Below are 21190 nucleotides of genomic sequence, written 5' to 3' on the forward strand. Positions count from 1 at the left end.
AGAGTAACCAATTTTTTGGAAATTTAAGATTTTGAAAAGTGCCACTTTTCCCGTATTCAGAACCAGCCAACTATCAGGCCAGCCTAATATAAACGCAAGCAGGTCATATTCTGTCAAAAATGTTTCTAGGGCTCCGGCGGTTAACAACGAGAGTTACTGAATTTTGTGTGTTAGTGCAGTCGGGTGGCTTCGTGACACACGTGTTTGTGGTGAAGAAAATCAAAAATTTTTGATTTTTTCATTTGACGCTTGCTAATTTGATAGTCGCGGGTGTGATTGACAAAACAGCAGTGTTGTATTTAGTTTGTGTTGACATTCAAAATGAACAAATGCGAATAAGAACAGCAATTCATATTAAAATTTATTGAAAATTATCAATGTATTACGTTTTGCGTAAAGGTTTTCATCCACAATTTCTTTATATCACTCTTTTTCCTTTTCTTTTTATTTAATAAAACTGCTGTAGTTGCAAGTAAAAAAAATCATCATCCGATGACGACATATTTACGTCCGAACGCTACTATTTCTCAAGGCAAATGTTGATTGATGGCGTTTTATTTGATAGTCGCGGTGCAAGCGTCAAATACCCAACACGCACACATACAAAAATTGAGTTAATCTCGTTGTTAATCGCCGGAGCCCTTCATGCACATACAACTTGTATGAGAGCAACCGAAATTGAAATTACTGCGTAACATGCCAAGCTAATATAAACGCACGCAAGTCATTTTCTGTCAAAAATGTCTCATGCACATACAACTTGTATGAGAGCAACCCAAATTAAATTTGCTGTGTGAAAACCTAACTCGATTTCCAATTTTTTTCTGCGTGACATTTAGATTTGACGTTTGCACACATGCTTTACATTGTCGCAACGCATGCTTATTTCGTTTCGGGCAAAAAACGCCGGTTGTTTGCGTGCGCTAAAAAAAGTGCGGTTTTATTAGGTTGGCTTGTGATGCCCTGAACATAGTACTCACTACTCAACGCTAGATGCCGCCTAAGTTCGTTAATTTACAATGTATAGAGAAACAAAGAAAATTAAAGTCGCCATTTTTGCAAAGTCAAAGTGCATTAGAGGTAAGCAGAGACAAATTTCTTATTTTATTAGAAAAATGTTAAATTATTTAAATATTAGCGGAAAAATTCAACGCGAACAACTTTTGCAATTTCAGGGATAACTAGGTATTTTCCGGTTTAAATAAGTTATACAGTAAATAACTATGACTGGTCGTGGTAAAGGTGGAAAAGGTTTGGGCAAAGGAGGCGCTAAACGTCATCGTAAGGTAAGCAATTGGTGCCTCATTTATTTATTCATTTATCAGGCTACAAATTAAACAATTATACAGACCAAATATACCGACCCTTAAATCTCAGATGTAATACATGATATAAACAACATAAGCAGTCATCAATTTTAAAGTAATATTTAAACAGTATTGAACCAAACGCTTGACAATTTCAATTAAAGACTTAGAAGTAAGCAAAAGATAAAATGTTGTAAATGTGTTAAAATGTACTCATGAAGGAGCTAGTAAATAATAATTTATGAAACTGACAATAAAGCAAATTAATAGTAGATAAAATATATACAGAATAGAATTTATACAGAATTTCATTACATACATATAAAAATAATGATCACAACGCAATTTTGCAAACAAGTTTCAAGTAACTGGTACTTCAAATTTGAAACAGAGGGTTGAACAGTATATCACGGTTTAGCGTTCTTTGCTTCATTTCGAATTACAAATTTAATGTAGTTGAAAGGTATTTTTTAATACCAAGAAACGAGTCGCAGACGTCTAAATTTTTACAGTGTTTATTAAAATCACAACATAAACCGTGAAGTGGTTCGTGCATTTCATAATTCGACCTGCATGTAGCTACAAAAATTGAAAATGTCTAGATGGCCTAATAGGTTAAACTTAATTTCGCTAAGCAAAAATGGACTATTTATTGACCCTCTTATTAATTTATCTATTTATGTAGTATTCCAATCGGTGAACCTTCACTGCAACTTGAGCGTGGTGTGCCTTGTGAAATTATATTCATGGTCTCGATGCTACTACTAGAACTCTCGAAACGATAACGCTATTGGTACTGGTAAAACCAGAAGCACCAAAATAATGTATCGGGCCCCAAGGAAAAGAAAATCAGTTGCCATCTGCTTTAATAGAGATTGATTAGAAATCGGAGCGTTCCACCAACGAAATCTATATTTTCGACCGAAATTTGGGTAACGTTTTACAGGACGGTGCACCACCTAATTTTTATCAAAGGTGGTATCCCTTCGCGTTTCCAATCTCGTAGTGAACGGCTCGCTGAAATTCCTTGCAGCTTAACCATATGGAAAATTGGGCTTTATAACATTGGTTGAGTACAAATCCAGACCGCAAGGAATTCCACAGCGTTACGCGTGAGTAAAACGTGTTTCGTGTCAAAATCAACATTTTCAACAAATAAAATTAAAAACACTAAATAATTGTGCGTGTTGCGAGTTCGTCGTAAAAAAAATGCAAATTGTGCAAAAATCTGAAAAAAAACATTAAACGAAAAATATGCATTTTGTGCAAAAAATACATATAATTGCTATCGGGCAAAATCAAATTTAACATTAAAATGTTAAATGAAAAAAGATAAGTAAAACTTTCGTTTTACATAAATTCATACATACATATATGATAAACGGAACATATAACGGAGTAGAGAGGACCTCATATATAAACTGCGATAAAAGTGCGATAATATACATATAAGTCCACCAAGGACAAAAAGAACAAATAACGGGATTGAAAATTTATTATATATTAATGTACAGTCATGTACACATAACCAGAATGAATATAAATTCTTTAAAATATATACCTGAGACGACGTAAATTCTTTTACAAACCGATAAATAATTACCCCAACTTGATAAAAGTCAAATTAAAATAAAAAAGACAAATTGAATATAACATGACGTGGTGCCAAGTAAAAACCAACCCTAATTGAAAATACGAACAATTACAATAATTAATACCAAATTGCAAGCTGCTACACATGGTTCTGGCCACCTTGGTACTACCATTGTGTATTAGAGGAGCAAAAATTATATATACAACAATCTGAAAAAAGAACCATTCCACATATAACCTGGCGTTATGGACTAGCGTCCGTGCCATTCAACCAAACCAAAAAAAAAAAAAAAGGTGGAATCAAAAGACGCGCCTACACCTCCGTTTTTAGAATCCAGAAGCGAAAATTAAAATTTTTATTTCTGTCAAAATAAATAAGAAAAAATCGGTTCTAATTTTCATTTGGTTGTTGTTTTTTGTCAGATTTGTTGTACACACTAATGCAGAAAGGTGTTCTACGCGCATTTAGTTTTGATCCCCAAACCGGTGTCGGACCCACCCAGGGTAAATTTTTATAAGCGCGGCCGAAGGCCACCAACGCAGAAAAGTGTTCTATGCAAAAAAAAACTATGGATCGCGCTCCATATTTCGGACCCACTCGGGGACATTTTACGTTTTTTTGTGAATAACTTTCGACAGAAATAAAATTTTTGATTTCCGCTTTCGGATTCTTAAAACGGATGTCGCGTCTTTTGATACCACCTTTGATAATTTTTGATAAAAATTAGGTGGTGCGCCGTCTTGTGAAACGTTACCGAAATTTGCTGTGCTGATCCGAATCACTTGCATTCCGACAGCATTAAATTAGCAAAAATAAAATGAGGCGAAACAAAAGCTGGAACAGGGGAGGATTGGAAACACGTCCTTTTCAACTTCCTAATACATGTTGAACTGTGCTGATCGTAATAAATCATGCAATCCGACAGCGTTATTACTAAAATACTGATTGGAAACACGTTCCTTCCACCATCCCAACACATGTTTAGCTTTGTTGATCGGAGACTGATACATTCCGGCAACATAAAAAACCAAGATAATTGAAAAATATGTGTTCCAAATTTTGTTACTTTAAGCTACGAGCAATGAAGGATGGGAAACGCATCCTTTCCAACCTCCTTTAAAAGAGTGGGTCCCAGACGCGTTTATTATGCTAGTCAATTTGCTGCTCGAAATCAACATATTCAAAAAGTAAAGAATTTTTCCTTTTTTAGGAATGAATTGTATTTATTAGTTTCAGTATTAGGCCTAAACAGCCGTAAAGAGAAATATATTTGATTAACATTTTTTTGTTTACATCTTGGTAGGTGTTGCGTGATAACATCCAGGGGATCACAAAGCCGGCTATACGTCGGTTGGCACGGCGCGGTGGTGTTAAGCGCATTTCTGGTCTAATTTATGAAGAAACTCGTGGAGTCTTGAAGGTAAACTATAGATGGATATCGCTACATCATATGAAACAATTAGAAAAACACCTTCCTTTCTATTCCGTGATTTAGGTGTTTTTGGAAAACGTTATTCGTGATGCAGTCACCTACACCGAACACGCTAAGCGTAAAACAGTCACCGCAATGGACGTTGTATATGCTTTGAAACGTCAAGGTCGTACCCTATACGGTTTTGGAGGCTAAGCTGTTTTTTGAACATAATGTATTACTTTCAATCATTCAATTATAGAAAGAAAAAAGGTTATTTACTGCTGAACTGTAATTTTATTCTATGACACAATTTACAAACAATATGCACGTATAGGCGTGAAATATAATTCCATTTGTTCCAGACCAAAATTATGTTGTTTATAGTGAGTGAGTCGCGCAGAGCCTTTTCATATTTTAGACTTTTTATTGCATTTGGCTCAGATTTGGGGGTAAGTCATTAATGCACTACCCTTCACTCACAGTTGAATGGTAATGCAAAAAATGCCAGCCTCACTCAGCTATACTGGTAGGGAAACCGAAAATTTTTCACATAGGAAACAAATATTTTCAGCTTCAGCATAGTGCCCAAAAATTTGTTTCACTCATTTGAGTGGAGCACAGAAAACTTCTAATTTTTAATTTATTTTTATGATTTCTTTCAGCGGAGTGGTAGTGAAGAAATAAAATGACAGCAGTAAACTCTACGAGTCGTATTGGAGAAAGGCAGCACTATCACAATGATGAAATGAAATTTCATCATGCACTATCACTAAACTGGAAAAAATTGTTCGCACTCACATTTTTCCAATGTAATGCATATGAAAGTGTAATAATCAAAATTTAGTGCACTTCCCTCAACTATGATTTGGCGTTATAGATTTTTAAGGATATACAAATAGTTCCTAAATTTATTTTGATTTCAAAAACCAAAAACGAAACCGGTTTGTCGCGCAACGATTAGCAGACCCTTTCTTTCGAGGAAAGTTTCACTGCAGATACAAACTTTGGGTATACTGACTACTGCCGATGTTTCTGCAAAAGAACGACGTAATTGGAGCTAAATCAAAACTTTTTGCAAATGAAAAACTCCATATGCCCAGGAAGGCTGCGTTGCTTTGTCATAATTATTACAATCGTATAATAGGTCAAAACTGACCGCTTTTTTATTTGCTCCATGAAATCAACTCCATTGTCATCATTATAGCTACTATAGCTATTGTTAGAGAATCCTGTTTAGCAGGCGGGGCTTTGGCGACTACAAGTTCCTCACGGAAACAGTGAGTTGAATGACCAAGTATGCTCAACGTTGTCATATCAAATTATTCCTGAGATGGTCGTGCTAGTAACTTAATGGTGCTATTTTCCGGAATGTATGCAATCTGACAGTTCCCGAATCGCATTTCCTTTCGAAGCGAGTTACAGAATAAGGCCCCATCAAAGAACCATGTAATGTGGAACCAACGCCTCTAACACCCTTCTCATTATGGTCACCCATGCTGAAACAGCAAGTTTCCTTGGACTCCCGTTAAAGGATATTGATGACTATTTGTGATCGGTCACACCTATTGGATGGGGCGAAGCACTGCTACAACAACAACAACAAAGAACCATCAACATCGCTAAAGTTCTTCTCAAACCCTCCTTATCGCTACAATAAGGAGAATATTAGATTTTGACTCGTTTAGTTTTTCGGCTCCATTTAACTTTTCCAATTTTTAGATTTTTAATTTAATAATGATTTCAATTTTGGTATACATTTTTTTATTGCCATTTGCAGTATTACTTTCGGCTGGAATTACGTTGTTGTGGCACGTTCAGCTTTGATTTCGGCTCCGAGATTGCAGTTCAGGTTGTTTCCTGGCTTCAGCAGCATAGTTGACGGTCAAGTTGTTGTCCCTGTCTCAATTCTGATATGGAATCATAACATACGATCACGGATCGAAAACGGTTTTCAAACAAGCGATAAAAATAAGGCTATCCAACTATATAAAAAAATAATATATTATGGATTTTGTGAGTAGTTCACATATTTCATTAATCCAATGGACCATTTCGGAGCAAAAGTGATTTAAAAAACGGCATTCGATGACGGATGATATGTAACGATGCGACCATAGATTCGATTGCGGTTTTGGCCCATGTTCTGGACCCTGTTATGAGTTCTGTGGTCTCGTTTTTATTTACATGACTCGGGGAGGTCTTTCCTAACAGTCACATGCAGAAATTTTTTATTTTAAAACTTTGTAATAATTGTGTAAGTTTAACCCCTCATCATAAGCTAAAAAAATACTGGGACTCTGCAAGTCGGTTCTACACAATTTCAATATGCATACTACATTTAAATAATTGTATGAAAAACTTTCTATAAACGTATATTTATTTAACATAATTTTATACAAAATATATATGCACATATATAGGGCAGAAATAAGAAAAGGATCACACAAGAAATGAGCAAAAAAAAATTGTGAAAATATATATCAGGCACTACAGCGAATTTTGTCGTGTAATTTGTAAAACATTTGACACACATATCTATCGTTCTATTACCTAACAAGAAACTAAGAAGATGTAGTGACAAGGACATTATATGCTTCTCTGCGACAGCTTTAAATTAAAGAAATTCTAAATTCAACTAACGAAAAGAAATGAACTTGGACACAATTTGCTGAGCTTTCTGCAATTCCTGTTTCCTTTCCATATCAACTGCTTCCTGTATTTTAACCATCGCACAATCCCATAAAGAGCGACCGCGGTGATTTAATGCCTATAGTCCCACCTTCGCCTTGACCATGTTGGTGTTGCTGCTGTTGTTGGTGTTGCTGCTGCTGTTGGAACGTTAATGACTTGTTTCGTCGTATAAATACTTTTAAGGGCTGATAATCATTGTGGCTGTTACGCAACGTATCCGAGTCGCTAGAGCATCCATCACTTGTTTGACTGCGCGATGACGGTATGGACAAATCGTCTATTTCAATTTTATTGCAAAAACTCTTACGGCTGCTACTTTGAATACTGCCATTACCGTCATTCATTGGCTTCCTGTCCACGCGTGATGTTGATTGTGAGTTGCTCATTGGTGAATTGCCTCCAGACATCGGTAGCATCATTGGTGATAGATTATTTGCGGTCGTATCGCCAATATTTGTTTCAAAGTGCACAGTGGTCAGTTGAAACTGCAAAGAAAAATAATATAATTAGTATCTTTTTGTAGTTTTTTGAGCTTAAGGCCGCAGGAATAAAACACATCGATCAGTCGATCAAGTACATTTATTTGTTCCTAAGCATTGTTTCAGATTAAAACGAAATATCGACCAATTAATTAAATATATAATCCATAAAAATACATGTTTTTTTTCCTGCAGCCCTAAGCTCAAAAAACTACAAAAAAGATACAAATTAACCAAAATCAACAACTATATAATTAGTTTAAACTACGCAAATCCTAACGTTTGTTTCGTTAACTTAAGCAAAGTGCGTACAAACAGATAAAAAAAACTCAATTTGATAAAATCCAACAAAATCAGTCGTGGAGTATTCTTAAAAAAGTATTTACGCTGTTTTAACAGCAGCCGCTTATTAGGTACTTTTATAAAGGTAGTAGCCCGGAATGTCACGAAATCAGAAGTGGAATATATTCTTAAGTTACTGATATATAGTCGCTCCCAACGCAAACCAGCATACATCAAATTCCCCATGAAAGACTAACATGCTTCATAACTTGCATGGAAAAGCATGGGACAAATATTTTTCTTTTATTCTTTGCAATTGAAATCCATAAAAAAGTCTTAAATTTTTTAAAGTGTAATAAATATATAAATTAAATAAATATAACAACAAATGAGTATAACGTATCACACACAGGTTTGAAAAAAGCTGTACTTAACGCTTCATATACGTAGCTAAAATCTCATAGATTTCCTTCTGAAATCGACTACTTACATCAGTCTCATTGGCAAATTCATGATCCGATTTGGATTCCTTTTTCTTCGAGGAATCTTTAGCTATTGGCTCCACATACTTCATTTCACTTTTAACTTTGCGCACTTTGAGCAATTTACGCGGCAATTCTCTTATGGTTGAAGCTGGTGAAGGCATCGCCTGATGCATTTCAATGTTTGTTGCACTCTCACTAGCCGTACCATGCCCAGAACTAGTTATATTGACGCTAGAGCATTCACGTAATGACATTTTAGAATTTTGCATTTGCAAATGATTTATTTGCTTAGATCGATTGTTGTTATTGCGTGGTGAAGTGTTGCGACACACACTACTGGCCAATTTCTGGAAATCATTGCGTCTAAAATAAAGTGTGTATTATTAAATATATATTTAAGTCCAACGAAAAATATCAGCACTTACTCCCTAATGATGGACTGTAGTGATTCGTTCTTCACAACAACATATCCTTCGGGTATACGAGCGTTGGCTTCATTTTCCATTTGATTTTCGTAGGCAATTATTTGTTGATTAAGCTTCTCGTTCAATTGTTCAGCTTTTTTGCGTAAAACACGTTCAAATGCTAATTGTTCTTCCAGCGTTTTCAGTTGCTCTTTTAGTTGTGTCAATGTCACGCGATTCTTTTTGTGTTGTGCATTTGGACCATTACCACCGGTACCCTGCTGCAATTGACCATCAAGCATCTTTTGATCTTCATCCTCCTTACCCAATTGCTCGCGTATACTGCGTTGCAAAAATTTACTTATTCCTGCATTGCCACGTACATTAAAATCTATAATATAATTGTTGACCTCAAGACAATCCAATATCATATTTGCTGCACGATCAGTTAAGCCACAATTCTCCATATCGATCACTGTGTACAAGAATTGAATTTAAATGGAATTTATTGTAAGCAAAAATGTTAAATGATTGATATGGGCTACCTTTTACCCATACATCCTCCTTTAAAATTTCCACAATAGCCTTTACACCATCATCGCCAATTTGCGGATTACGTGCCAACGCAATCGAACGCAATCCAGGTATGGTATCTGGATCAACATCCCGATAGCGTAACGATTTCTGCCAGCCTTCTGTATAGCGGCTGATTTTTTGTATCTGTAAAGAAAACATGAATTTATATGAAATAGTAATAGAGAGTTTCAGACCGAGCTTCTCTTCCAATTTGCGTCGTGCTCTTAATTTTTCCCACAAATTGGCGGGACGGGACCTACTTCTTTTAAAGCCGACTCCAAACGAACTGAGAAGCTTTTGATGGCAGATATACACTAGGCGACCCCGATTAGAAAACTGGGCGACCAGCAATTGTAATAAGGGCTGTTCTTGTTGTAGCGATAAGGACACTCCTCGAAGGCCTTGTGGTATGTTATCGAGTTGGTGGTACGGCGGGTATAATCTAAACCCCTAACCGGCTGGGGCAATAAGAAACCTAAATTGCGTCTAAATAAAAAGGGTCGCGGTATAGTCTTAAAACTTCTGTGGTATAGTTTGTTTAGTCTATTTTTCCACAGATCAATAAGATGCGCTTGTATGAAAGTGTTTTTTTGCCATGTTTTCACCTTTTCATATCAGTTCAGCACTAAACGGATGGTCAACTACATCGCAAAACTCGCACTCATCAGTCTCTGGTGCTTTCCCAACGTCCGTGGACTTCTACACACGACCAAATCATCCCCGATATGGCTAAGACGGAGAAAACCGAGATTTCGCCAGATATTTGGCACAGAAATTCTTGTAACTCAACCATCTTCAAAATTATTCAACTCGGCCGAAATGAACCGAACCTCAAATTTTTACGGATCTTCCTATTTTTTTTTTTTTTTTTTAAATAACTGTTCATTTCGTACCTTAATCATATCAGCCACATGCTCCGCACCTTTTGTTGATAACTCACATTCAGATAAATTTAACTTTTCAACATTTTCCAAATATTTAATTGTATTGCATATAGCTTCGCATCCTTTATCATAAATATTCGAACGTTGAAAACTTATTTCCTTAAGGCTTTCATTTGAAGATAATGCCTAAAATTAAAGTTAAACGACTTAAGGGAATGCTTCCCAATTCCGTTTCATAATTGAATACATACCTTAGCAATTGATTCCACATATTTATCATTTAATGGTAAACCTTCAAGATTTAGGATTTTTAAATTCTTATTGAATTCAATACAATTTGAAACCGCCTCCACGATACCAGAAAAAACGAACTTTGTACATATAACAGGCTTCTGTTTGAATAGCCTTGCCTTTTTCTCTGTATCCAAATGCTCCAATACTGAAAGAACGCCAAAAAGAAGTATTTCAATTTGTTGTTTTATAATTCGATTGAAACTAATCGAAAACCAGCGAATACTTCTAGTAATTTAGATCTTCATAGTCATTAATTCTGTGTTCGCAAGTCATAATCACCTAAGTCGAGATAGGATGATTCGCAAAACGAATTTTTGATAACATAATAGATAAATAAACACTAACGATTTAAGATTGGTTTGGATGATATTTATGTATATTTGACTTTTATATTCGAGATTTGAAACGATTTCTACAACCTTTTCGATGGCGTGATTTTGAACTTAGGCAGTCATGACTTGTTCCTCAGAATTGACGGCTAACCACCTATGTGATTGTGACCTTCGCGTAACAAATCCTGCAAGTTATCGAATCAAAGCTTTTTCTATTGCTTCTAACTCAATGAAGCGAAACCTCCAAGTAGCCTGCTTTATTTTTTTATAACGGAACCTGGTACTACAGATGACCGTTATTCGAGTCACGACGAAGTCGGACAGCCCTCACCCATTCGGCGATGTAATATCGTGGAGGCTGAATTTTCCGTCAGTAGGACCAAAACTCTTTCCTTGGCTACCCTGGCTATAAAGTTGCCAAGCATTATTTTGATATAACGACTGGAAGAGCGATCATATGCTTTATCTAGTTAAGCTAGGGCGAAGGATCAGATATAATTCCCCCGGTTTGTTAGGGGTCAGAATATACCACTCCCCAAAGCCTTCGGGGAGAAACCTTATCGCTACAATAACAACGTCATATATAATAAAGAACCTCGCCTTTATGCGGATCGCGGCGAAACTCGGTTAATTTTAGAGAACTTGGCGTCGAAGTTTCTTTCCTTTTTCTTGCCACTTTAAATTATGTCGCAACTATAATTTCATGCCTTAGGCTGCTGGTTCGGCGGCGAAAGTCTTAAGACTTTAAAGCTGCTACCACGGGAAGCATGATAAGCCTCCGTTTCTGTTAATTTTGGGCCACTGGGGTGGCTGTGGTTGATATCCAAATGCGGGAAAGTTGCTTAACTCAAATGTGGAGTTGCATTGCAACCGGGTTCCATGGCGTATATATTGGAAGGTTTTAGATATACCTCCAAGCCCACGAATGTGATGGTGTGTCCACTAACATCATCAACTGGGGCCAACGTGAGCGAGTCTTGGGTGGTGGTCAAATGGTCATCAGGAAAGTAGAGTTCTCATTCGAGGCATTGCTGTTTCCACATTTATACAGCGAGTCGCTTCCCCAATGATCGACTCTTGAAGCTCCATCACCAGCGTAGACGCTGCATACCACCATGAGTATGGCCAAGCCCACTTAACAGTTAATTGCCAATTAGTGATGATGACGTAAGCGAGAAAAATGCCCTTGTACGTTCTAGAAAAGCTTGACTGCCCTTCTGCTTTTCCCTCATGTGGGGATTGAAAACCCCAAATTAAAGTTCCCAGAATGATATCACAACAAAATTTTCAAATTCAAAATTCCCAAATTGAGAACCCTCCAAATCGGCGCCCTTCAAAAAAAATAAGCCTATAGCCTATCCAACACCGGCTACGCAATCCACAGTATTTCTGCGCAGAAAATCTGCATGGGCCCATTGCTATGAAAATAATATGTATTCTACACTGACTCTTCATTTGAGATTTGTACTTTTCGGCACTTTGAGTTTGGGGATTCGGAATTTGAGGATTTTGTGTCAAGGAATATTTTCAATTGCGAATTTTTCGTTCGGGGCCTCATTTTTGGGGATTTTGAGCCTCTTCCTTTTCTCTCACTAACCCACACAAAGACAGGAAATTAAAAATCAATGGTAATATGGAGGAACCACTACGCTCTCTAATCTCTCCCGGGTCGAGAAGGATGTACTGCTACAACAGAGAGACGTTGGTGACCTTCATGCATAATCAACCTTAAATGATTAAAACACCAATTCTAGTTCAGTTCACAGTACAATCCATTTTGAGAATTGGATTAGATTAAACTTTCTGGTTGTTATTCACAACGAGGTTGAATCGAAACAAATGCTGCAACATCATGGCCAAAATGCAAACAGGGTAGGTAGATCTAACGACATGTTGTTTTACCCACTGACATCTGAAACGCATAATGCTCTCGACTGCAGAAGAAGGGGTTTACCAAAGCAGCAGTAGAAGACCACACAGTACAGTTGAGAACTACAAATGAATGGCCGTAAGGAGAGCACCTTCACCACTCCTATCACTACTATCAGAGAATGGGATCCACTGACAGGGCTATGCAAAAGTGAATTAAAATTTTTAATGTTCAACTACTTACCATTTCCCAATGTTCTGCGCAAGCGTATACTCAATGTTTGCAATACTTGATCGTTATATAGAGCCTCAATGATTAGTAACCAATCAGTAACGCTTAATTTTTCGCCATAAAAATCTAACATTGATGTTGCATTGTTTTTGGTGCGAATATCTGGTAAAGGTGTCAAATTTTTCGCACGACAAAGCTCTAAATACCGGAAATGAAATGAACGACAACGATTGAATTTCTTAGTCGATGTCACGCTGCACACATCACGTAATTCCAAGTGCTTCTGCATTCTTGTTTTCTTGGTTGTTATTGTTGTCGTTGATGTTATTTTGAAGTTTGAAGGTTTTTTTTTGCTTTTTTGTTGGATTCCCGGATTGCGATTTTTTATTTTGTGATTTTTGCTTAACGAGTGAGATTAGTTTGCGACGAACGGATATTATATCGGGAGGAGGCAAGGGAGATAAACAGTTTGATAGTATATTTTTTTAATAAAAAAAGGTAGAATTAAAAAAAATCTAAATAATTTTGAAATTTTTGGCTTGATTGTTAGAAAAATTGTGATTTTTTACAATTTTTTTTTTTTTGTTTTTGTATGTGATTAAAAATTTTAAGTTTACTTATTTAATTAATGTCCCCAACGAATATGCTTTTGTTTATTTTTTTTTTTTTGTCTAAATGCCCCCGAAGCTATTTGGATTCCAATCAAAATCTGTATGCTAACTAATTAAGTTTGAATATTATTTTAAGCTTAAAAGAGTGCATGCTGATTTAAATTGTATGTATTTTTTTAATATCTTAACACTTGTAGAATTTGTTTCTAGAATGCGGGTTATCTTTTTTAGACTATCTCAAAATTGCTACTTACCCGCGGTTCAGTCCTCATGTAAAAAAAAAAAAACAAGATTATAAAATTCATCAGGCTGGCATCGCCAACTTTTACACACCGATTGGGCCTCGATCTGACCTTCTTACAAAATATTCTTGGTCGGGTTCGAGTAGACTCATTGTTGAACGATGTGAAATAACATATTCTGGGAACTGTTCCGAAGGGGGAATTTAATTATACCTAAATAACCACATTTTTCTAGAAATAGTCCAGAAAGGTTTCAGAAAAAGTTTTGAAAACCATCTCGAAAGCATATCGAAATAGTCCCAAAACGAATCCACAAATTTTCTGAAATTTTCCTCAAAGATAGTGTAACGAGTTTTGAGAAATTTCTGATAATTAGTTTGCAGATTCTGTTAACGTTCGAATCTCTGAACTGTAACAAAACTTTCTTTATTTAGACTACTTTCGGAGTAGTACTACACTTACGATCATCGCGTACTTCACTATAGGTTGTTAAAATCAAAACTGATTAATTATCGCTTGCACCACGCTGCTTTTATACTCTCAGTTAGCCTCGTTCACGTATTGCTCCTAAGGTCCAGACTTTTCACGAAAATGCCTTCTGGAACAGTTGTATCTAATACATGGTTATTTAGCTATATATGTGTATATCTGTAGTTTGTGCTTTTCTTCTAGCTATATGCGTGTGTATGTATGAGTAACAGCTTCTGCTCTTAGCTGATGATAACGTGATGTGTGATTCTTTCTCTTTTTTCTTCGCTCTTATCTGCTGACTACATACATATCTGTATGTAAAATAATCTCTGCGCTTTAAGCTGCTGGTTATGTGTGTGAAATATTTTCGTTACCTTCTATGTATGTGTGTAAATGGCTTACTGACGTTGCGTTTATTTACTAACAGCATAGTGATGTTGGAAATGCTAATATTCGCCACAATACTTAAACAACCGCTAAATAGTGCCACAATGCAGTGTTGGAATTAATACGAAAAGAACCTTGAAATTATTCTGCAATTGTTCTAAAGTAGTAATGAAATCGTCATCAACAATTCCGAAGTGATCCCTAAACAGTCGTGTAACTATCTCAAACACGATCGCAAAATACGCCTAGATCCTGAAGACAATTTCGAAACAATACCGACATCATTCCGAAATTTTCCGGAAGAAGTTTCAAAATGATCCTTAAAAAGTGCCGAAGGAATCCCTAAACGGCCGGAAAACAACCTTCAAATTATTCCGAAATTGTTGCAGTCGATTTGAAATCATCCTTAAACAAAAATAGTCCCAAACGGCCTCGTAATATTCGCATAATTATCCCACACACCATCTCGGTATGGTACTGAGATGAGCCGCAAAACTTTCGAGAAATATTTTTGAAGTGCTTCCAGAAATAACGCTAAAATGAGCTTGAAACGAATCCCAAAACTATTCCGAAATTTTCCTCAACGATCCTTCAAAAATCTTTTAACAGTGTCAAAGTTATCCCGAAACGGCCACCAAAGCATTTCCGAATTAGTGCGAAATCATCTTTAGCAATCAAAAAAGTCTCGGAGAAATCCCCAAACGACATCGAAAGTCGCGATTTCGGGACTAAATGATCTCAAAATCGTCTAAACGATACTGAATACAATTATAATATTATCCCAAAACTATCCAGAAATGATCAACAAACGATTCCGGAAGCATTTCGAAATGACCCCAAAACAGTGTTGAAATGATCATGAAAACAACCTTGAAATTGTTTCGAAATATTTCAGAAGTCAACATTAAACAGTCCCGAAGGAATCTTGAAATAGTCACGTAATAATTTCGAAAACGATCCCAAATAAGTCCCGAAATGATATCGAAATAGTCCAAATGATCCCGAAATTACCGCGAAATGATCAAGAAACAATCCGAAACTAAAATCGATGTCACACAGAACTGGAAAGTAGTATCGATATAGTCCTGGTGGTGCTCACTTTTTCAAATATGCCTCGACCTTGATCCATGAGCCCCTTGACCAAACATCATTCATCAATGTCAAAACTATTAGGGTTAACGATTGAACAAAACTAAAATGCAACTGTTTTCAGGGATGTAGGACCCCAGAAACAAACGTTTTCATCATTTGGACTAGTTTCACTCACCACTTTACATCCAATGATTACTTAGAACACAAAAGGCATTTGTAAGCTCTCTGTATTTTTAAATACAAGTTCATTATTGCTCTGCAGCTTAAATGTTGTCTATATGTGAACATGAAATTTTTTCCTGTTCCAATTTTTACCAATTCATATATACAAAACGTATTTGGTGCAGGATTTGGTAGCATTAAGTTGAAATATGATTTCTTAGTGATAACACAGTGAATCCTCGATGCATTTACTTATATAAAACACGAATATAAAAATATTTTTAATTATTTGTCAATGTACTGTATGTCGGTATGTATGCTTTGTTGAAATGAGTCAAAAACGAGTTTTCGAAAATGACATAAATTGGAAAAGTGTTGAAAAGATGAAAAAAATAAATAAATAAAAGTATCATTTTTATTTTTTTAACTGTGTCTTATGGAGGGTAAAACCGTATGTAAAAGTCCACAAAAGTGGGGAAAGCTCCTGATTGGCATTCACCAGGGAATCGCCAGGACGATTCTTTTGCATGGGGTTCAAGCAGCTTACTACTTGCGGTCGCTTGTGGCCAAAAGCTGACGTCATCGGCCTAAACACCCGCGCTGTTAGTTCTGCTTACTCCAAACTGGAAAAAGAAGCGGTAAAGATGGGTGTGATGGTGAATGAGGACAAAACGAAGTACCTGCTGTGATCGAGCAAAGAGTCAGCGCATACGCGCTTGGGCAACCACGCTACTGTTGACAGCCATAATTTCGAAGTAGTAAATGACTTCGTTTACTTGGGAACCAGCATCAACACCAGCAACAACATCAGCACTGAAATCCAGCAAAGAATCAATCTTGCCAATAAATGCTACTTTGGACTAGGTAGGCAATTGAAAAGTAAAGTCCTCTCTCGGCGAACGAAAATCATACTCTAGAAGTCACTTATCGTACCCGTCCTGCTATATGGGGCAGAAGCATTGACCATGACAACAGCAGATGAAGCGGCTTTGGGAGTGTTCGAGAGAAAAGTTCTTCGAAAGATTTCTGGACCCCTACGCGTTGGCGATGGCGAGTACCGAAGAAGATTTAATGATGAGCTGTACGCAGTCATCCACATAGTCCAGCGAATTAAAACGCAGCGGCTACGTTGGCTAGGCCATGTTATGCGAATGAAAGATGATGCTCCGGACAAGAAAGTGTTTCTATCGGAACCCGCCTATGGAAGCAGAGGTAGAGGGCGGCCCCCACTCCGTTGGAAGGACCAGGTGGAAAATGATTTAAACTCCCTTGGTGTGACCAATTGGCGCCGGTTGGCGGGCGACTGGCGCGCCTTATTGGACGGCCATAACCGTTTAGACGGTTAAGCGACAAATAAGTAAGTAAGACTCCTAAGCTTCTTAACCGATTTCAATCAAATTTGCTCACCGTGTGCAGTTTTATTCAACTTGGAAGATAGGTTTAGAGTTCCTGTGAAGTTTCTTTCCGGGAAGCGGACCGTGCTATTCAAACAAATTCTATTCACGGTTCGATTTTCCTGAAATTTGGCATATCGGTAGCCCTTTGCCTAGATTACTATTTACGATACCTTTTTTTCCGGAAGAGGACCAGCGACCGGTCTTTTCAAACAAATTCTGTTCCTGGTTCGATTTACCTGAAATTGGTAAATAGGTTGCCCTTTAGCTAGATTAGTATGCATGCACTTTTTTCGGGAAATGTAGCACGGACCGGCTGGGATTGGGACTTGGATTGGAACTGGGACTGGGACTTTGACTTGGGGTAGAAAAAACAGAGTTAGACGAACATAGAGTGAAGTTAGGAAAAGCCGGAGAGGAAGAGAGAGACGCAGAGAAAGAGAAAGAAAGAGTGAATAAAAAGACAAGGAAAAGGGAAGAGATGGGAAGGGCCAGTAAGACGTAAAAGTTGCTTAAAAACATATATGTAATACTTCTATATCACTAGTACTGAACTGTGCAGCCTGTCAAACATTACAGTACATATATACAATGAAAGAAGGAGACAAAATCTCAAGGCTGTCGTTAAATTTTTGTAAAAAAGGGGCTTAAATATATGTATATTTCAACAAGCCGTCTTGCTTCTATCAATATTGTACGTTAGGCTATTTCGTTCTCCAAATGAAAAAGTAAGGCTTTGTTTTCCATTAGTATTAAAAAATTTTAATTTTTTTAAGAATTCCGCAGAATAGCATTACCGATTTGTGCTGAGTGCGCAGATATACGTATGTAAAGGAGCCCTTAGTGACCGAAAAGCGACAAAAAAAAGCAAATAATGCCAACTGACAACTACGAATTTCTCATGTACAGAATTAACAGTTACAAAATATGCGTAGGCGCCACGAATGCATTAATTGAAAACAAATCTAGTAAGCGGTCGTAAGATTTTCAGCTGTTATAAGTAAATTTAATATCAAAAATGTCGAAGCGTTGTTTTTTGTGTGATAAAAAGAGAGACAAATTTAATAATACTAGCCGGACCCGTACGCATGTTGCGGAACAAAATACAAAACACGCGTCCGCTAAATAAGTTAGCGGTACCCGACAAATTATGTTCTGGGCCACCCTGGTCCACATTTTGGTCGATATCTCGAGAACGCCTTCACATATACAACTAAGGGCCACTGCCTTTTAATACGCTCATTAATACCTTTAATTTGATACCCATATCGTACAAACACATTCTAGAGGCAGCTCTTGTCCACCTTTATGGCGATATCCCGAAGTGGCGTCCACCTATAGAACTATGGCCCACTCCCTTTTAAAATACTCTTTAATACCTTCCATTTGAAACACAGGTCATCCAAACACATTACAGGGTTACCCTAGGTTCATTTTGATAAATGGTGATTTTCCCTTATTTTGTCTCCAAAGCTCTCTGCTGAGTATGTAATGTTCGGTTACACCCGAACTTAGGCTTCCTTACTTGTTTTGTTTTTTTTACTATTTATGTAAATAAAGTACTTTGTATGGCTGTTTAAAAATGTTTAAATAATAAATACATCAAGCCTTGTATTGTATTTGTTGGCCTTTTCATTGTTTAATCGACTAAACTGAGATTTTATAACAATTAGTATGCAGAAGTTGGGTAAAGGAGATAGTGACCCGTTGTGACCCCTTTAATACTTTTTTTACACACGCTACAATTCACTAACACTAACAAAGCCCGCGCATGCGCAGAACATACATTTTCACAGTTTCAGCAAATAATCAGCCCTATTCTGCATTTCGACTTGGATTGGAATTTTTTCGATTTGGAAATTTTGGTATTCTGTGTTCCAATCTCTTTCGATCCAACTTCGAATCGTTCGATTTTGTGTATTCTGCATTTCGATCGTAGTTCCGTTTTTCTAAGTTGCAAATTAGTTGGCGGAAAAATATTTTCTTTTTAGTTTTTTATTAATTTATAACAGAATTTTAGCAAAAATGTAAGTAAAACTTTTTGAGAAACGTAAAAGGCTTGATGATGATTGTTTTTTATATGTTTCCAGGCCAAAAACAACATGTCGATGTCGAAGTCCCTGGACGTATTTGCTCCGCAAAAGTATCTAACACATACTTGAAAGCGTCCTTATTAAGTCGAAAATTTTTTGTAACCTAAATAAGAAACTAAGTCATTAAACTTTACCACTTTTATGTTAAATTTCTTGCAATTCGTCACTCATCTCAAATGGATTACACAAATCTCGCAATATTTGCCTTTCGATTCTCGCCTGGCCATTTTCGTATGCGTTGCTTTCCAACTCAACAAATAATGCCGCGGCTGTTGATTCCATTATAATAGACAGCTATAATTTGTGTCTGTTGTTGTTGCTGTTGTAGCGATAAGGTTGCTCCCCGAAGGCTTTGGGGAGTGTTATCGATGTAATGGTCCTTTGTCGGATACAGATCCGGTACGCTCCGTTACCACAGCACCATTAAGGTGCTAGCCCGACCACCTCGGGAACGATTTATGTGGCCACATTAAACCTTCAGGTCATCCTCTCCCTCCCCACCCCCAAGTTCCATGAGGAGCTTGGGGTTGCCAGAGCCTCGTCTGTTAGTGAAACAGGAGTGGCCGCGGATAGATAAGGTTGACAATTGGGTTTGGAGAAGCTGTATATTGCGCTGGCAACCTGAATAGTTGCGTTACACAGCCCCTTGAATCTTACGACAGACATACCTACCGCGGGAATATTCTGACCCCCTAACCCGCTGGGGTATTTATGTCTGTTCGTTGGGTCCAGTTATGTATATGCCAAAGCAAGCTGCCGGAGTAGAGGAAGTTGAAGCGAAAACGTAAACAATCCTTGCGGAAAGAACAAATAAATCTTCATAGAGTATTTTAGGCCACTGCAATGAAACTAGCATCCATAAAATTCAGAAAATGTCAGCTATATTCGTGCAGGAATCCGTTTTAACAAAACTTGGTGGCCACGGCAGGGAATTGGCCAAAAGAACGACAAAAACACACTTACAATTATGAAAGCACTTCACTCAAAAAAATATAACACTGCGGCAATATATTCTATTCCTTTTTTTGTACAAAATGGCTTGGATAATAAAATATAAACGTTTTTGAGTGTTTTTTACAAATTTTCTTTAATTTATTTTGTTCCAATGTTCACACATTCCGTACAAACAGCTGCTTTCGAAAACTCATTTGCTCTTCCTCTTCTCGTTACGATTACGTCGTAATGCAGAATAGGGGTGAATGATTGACAGAAAATTTGCACATTAGAGAGATAGGAAAATATTGATATAGAAGTATTATATATATGCTTAAAAATTATGCAGATAGACCAAAGCTAAGGCAGAACAACATCTGCCGTGTCTGCTAGTAAAAAATGTAATAAAATAAAATTTAAGTAAGCTATATTAAATTTAATTAAGCTGTTTAAAATTAAATTAAATTAAATAAATTTTTTTTAAGTTTAATTTAATAAATCGATTTTTAATCAATAATTTATCCGTTTTATATCGAAAAATTTTGGATTTAACAACAACCTAACCTAACCTATGGAAAACTTATCGATTTTGTTATAAAAAACTTATCGATTTGCTATCGAAAAGTAATAAATTTTTATTGGAGGGCTACTAGTTTGTTATTGGCATGTTGTCGTTTTGTTAACGACGACTCATCGGCCTATGATGATATAAATACCTATAAAATATATGACAAGCCGATAACTCGGCAATAACTAGCCGATTATAAACCGATCAGTACACGATAAGTATTCGTTATCGATAATAAGCTGATTATAAAACCATATTGGTTGTTTACAATAAGAAGCCGACAAAGCTCTTTTCAAAAAGCTCGGAGCTATTTGTTTTTGATAAAGTTAGCTCTGTTGTGGGTTAAGTTAACTACTGGTACGAGCTCTATTCAACTTTGAAAAACTAGTTTCAG

The 21190-nt window shown here is 36.7% G+C and overlaps 2 protein-coding genes across 5 annotated transcripts; one reads left to right on the top strand and one right to left on the bottom strand.

Annotated features, from left to right (window-relative positions):
• Positions 1-1002: 1002 nt before the first annotated feature.
• Positions 1003-4684, top strand: His4r (Histone H4 replacement). Of its 2 annotated transcripts, none has more exons than XM_067763086.1 (4): positions 1003-1080; positions 1139-1286; positions 4205-4321; positions 4397-4684. In XM_067763086.1, the coding sequence occupies exons 2-4, from the start codon at positions 1224-1226 to the stop codon at positions 4526-4528; spliced, it is 312 nt and encodes a 103-aa protein (XP_067619187.1). In that variant the 5' UTR covers positions 1003-1080; positions 1139-1223; the 3' UTR covers positions 4529-4684. The 2 variants fall into 2 exon arrangements, with proteins under 2 accessions (XP_067619187.1, XP_067619186.1); XM_067763085.1 differs by having other exon boundaries at positions 1031-1080; positions 1176-1286.
• A 2046-nt stretch (positions 4685-6730) lies between these two features.
• On the bottom strand, positions 6731-20447 carry LOC137238277 (protein Cep78 homolog). Of its 3 annotated transcripts, none has more exons than XM_067763089.1 (8): positions 20259-20447; positions 12856-13244; positions 10368-10555; positions 10126-10302; positions 9202-9376; positions 8678-9131; positions 8258-8615; positions 6731-7491 (listed from the first exon to the last, which is right to left on the bottom strand). In XM_067763089.1, the coding sequence occupies exons 2-8, from the start codon at positions 13130-13132 to the stop codon at positions 7036-7038; spliced, it is 2085 nt and encodes a 694-aa protein (XP_067619190.1). In that variant the 5' UTR covers positions 13133-13244; positions 20259-20447; the 3' UTR covers positions 6731-7035. The 3 variants fall into 3 exon arrangements, with proteins under 3 accessions (XP_067619190.1, XP_067619191.1, XP_067619189.1); XM_067763090.1 differs by lacking the exon at positions 20259-20447 and adding an exon at positions 13709-13775; XM_067763088.1 differs by lacking the exon at positions 20259-20447 and having other exon boundaries at positions 12856-13666.
• Positions 20448-21190: the final 743 nt, after the last annotated feature.

Source organism: Eurosta solidaginis, chromosome 1 (genome assembly GCF_040869045.1).
Source record: "Eurosta solidaginis isolate ZX-2024a chromosome 1, ASM4086904v1, whole genome shotgun sequence".
Classification (NCBI taxonomy): Eukaryota; Metazoa; Arthropoda; class Insecta; order Diptera; family Tephritidae; genus Eurosta; species Eurosta solidaginis.

Bases quoted from the DNA above. Each gene is read 5' to 3' on its own strand.
- His4r (XM_067763086.1), top strand. From the start codon at position 1,224: ATGACTGGTCGTGGTAAAGGTGGAAAAGGTTTGGGCAAAGGAGGCGCT. The intron at 1,287-4,204 runs GTAAGCAATTGG...ACATCTTGGTAG, and splicing joins GCGCTAAACGTCATCGTAAG to GTGTTGCGTGATAACATCCA. The intron at 4,322-4,396 runs GTAAACTATAGA...TCCGTGATTTAG, and splicing joins AAACTCGTGGAGTCTTGAAG to GTGTTTTTGGAAAACGTTAT.
- LOC137238277 (XM_067763089.1), bottom strand. From the start codon at position 13,132: ATGCAGAAGCACTTGGAATTACGTGATGTGTGCAGCGTGACATCGACT. The intron at 10,303-10,367 runs GTATGTATTCAA...CTTTAATTTTAG, and splicing joins ATGTGGAATCAATTGCTAAG to GCATTATCTTCAAATGAAAG. The intron at 9,377-10,125 runs GTACGAAATGAA...TTTTCTTTACAG, and splicing joins ATGTGGCTGATATGATTAAG to ATACAAAAAATCAGCCGCTA.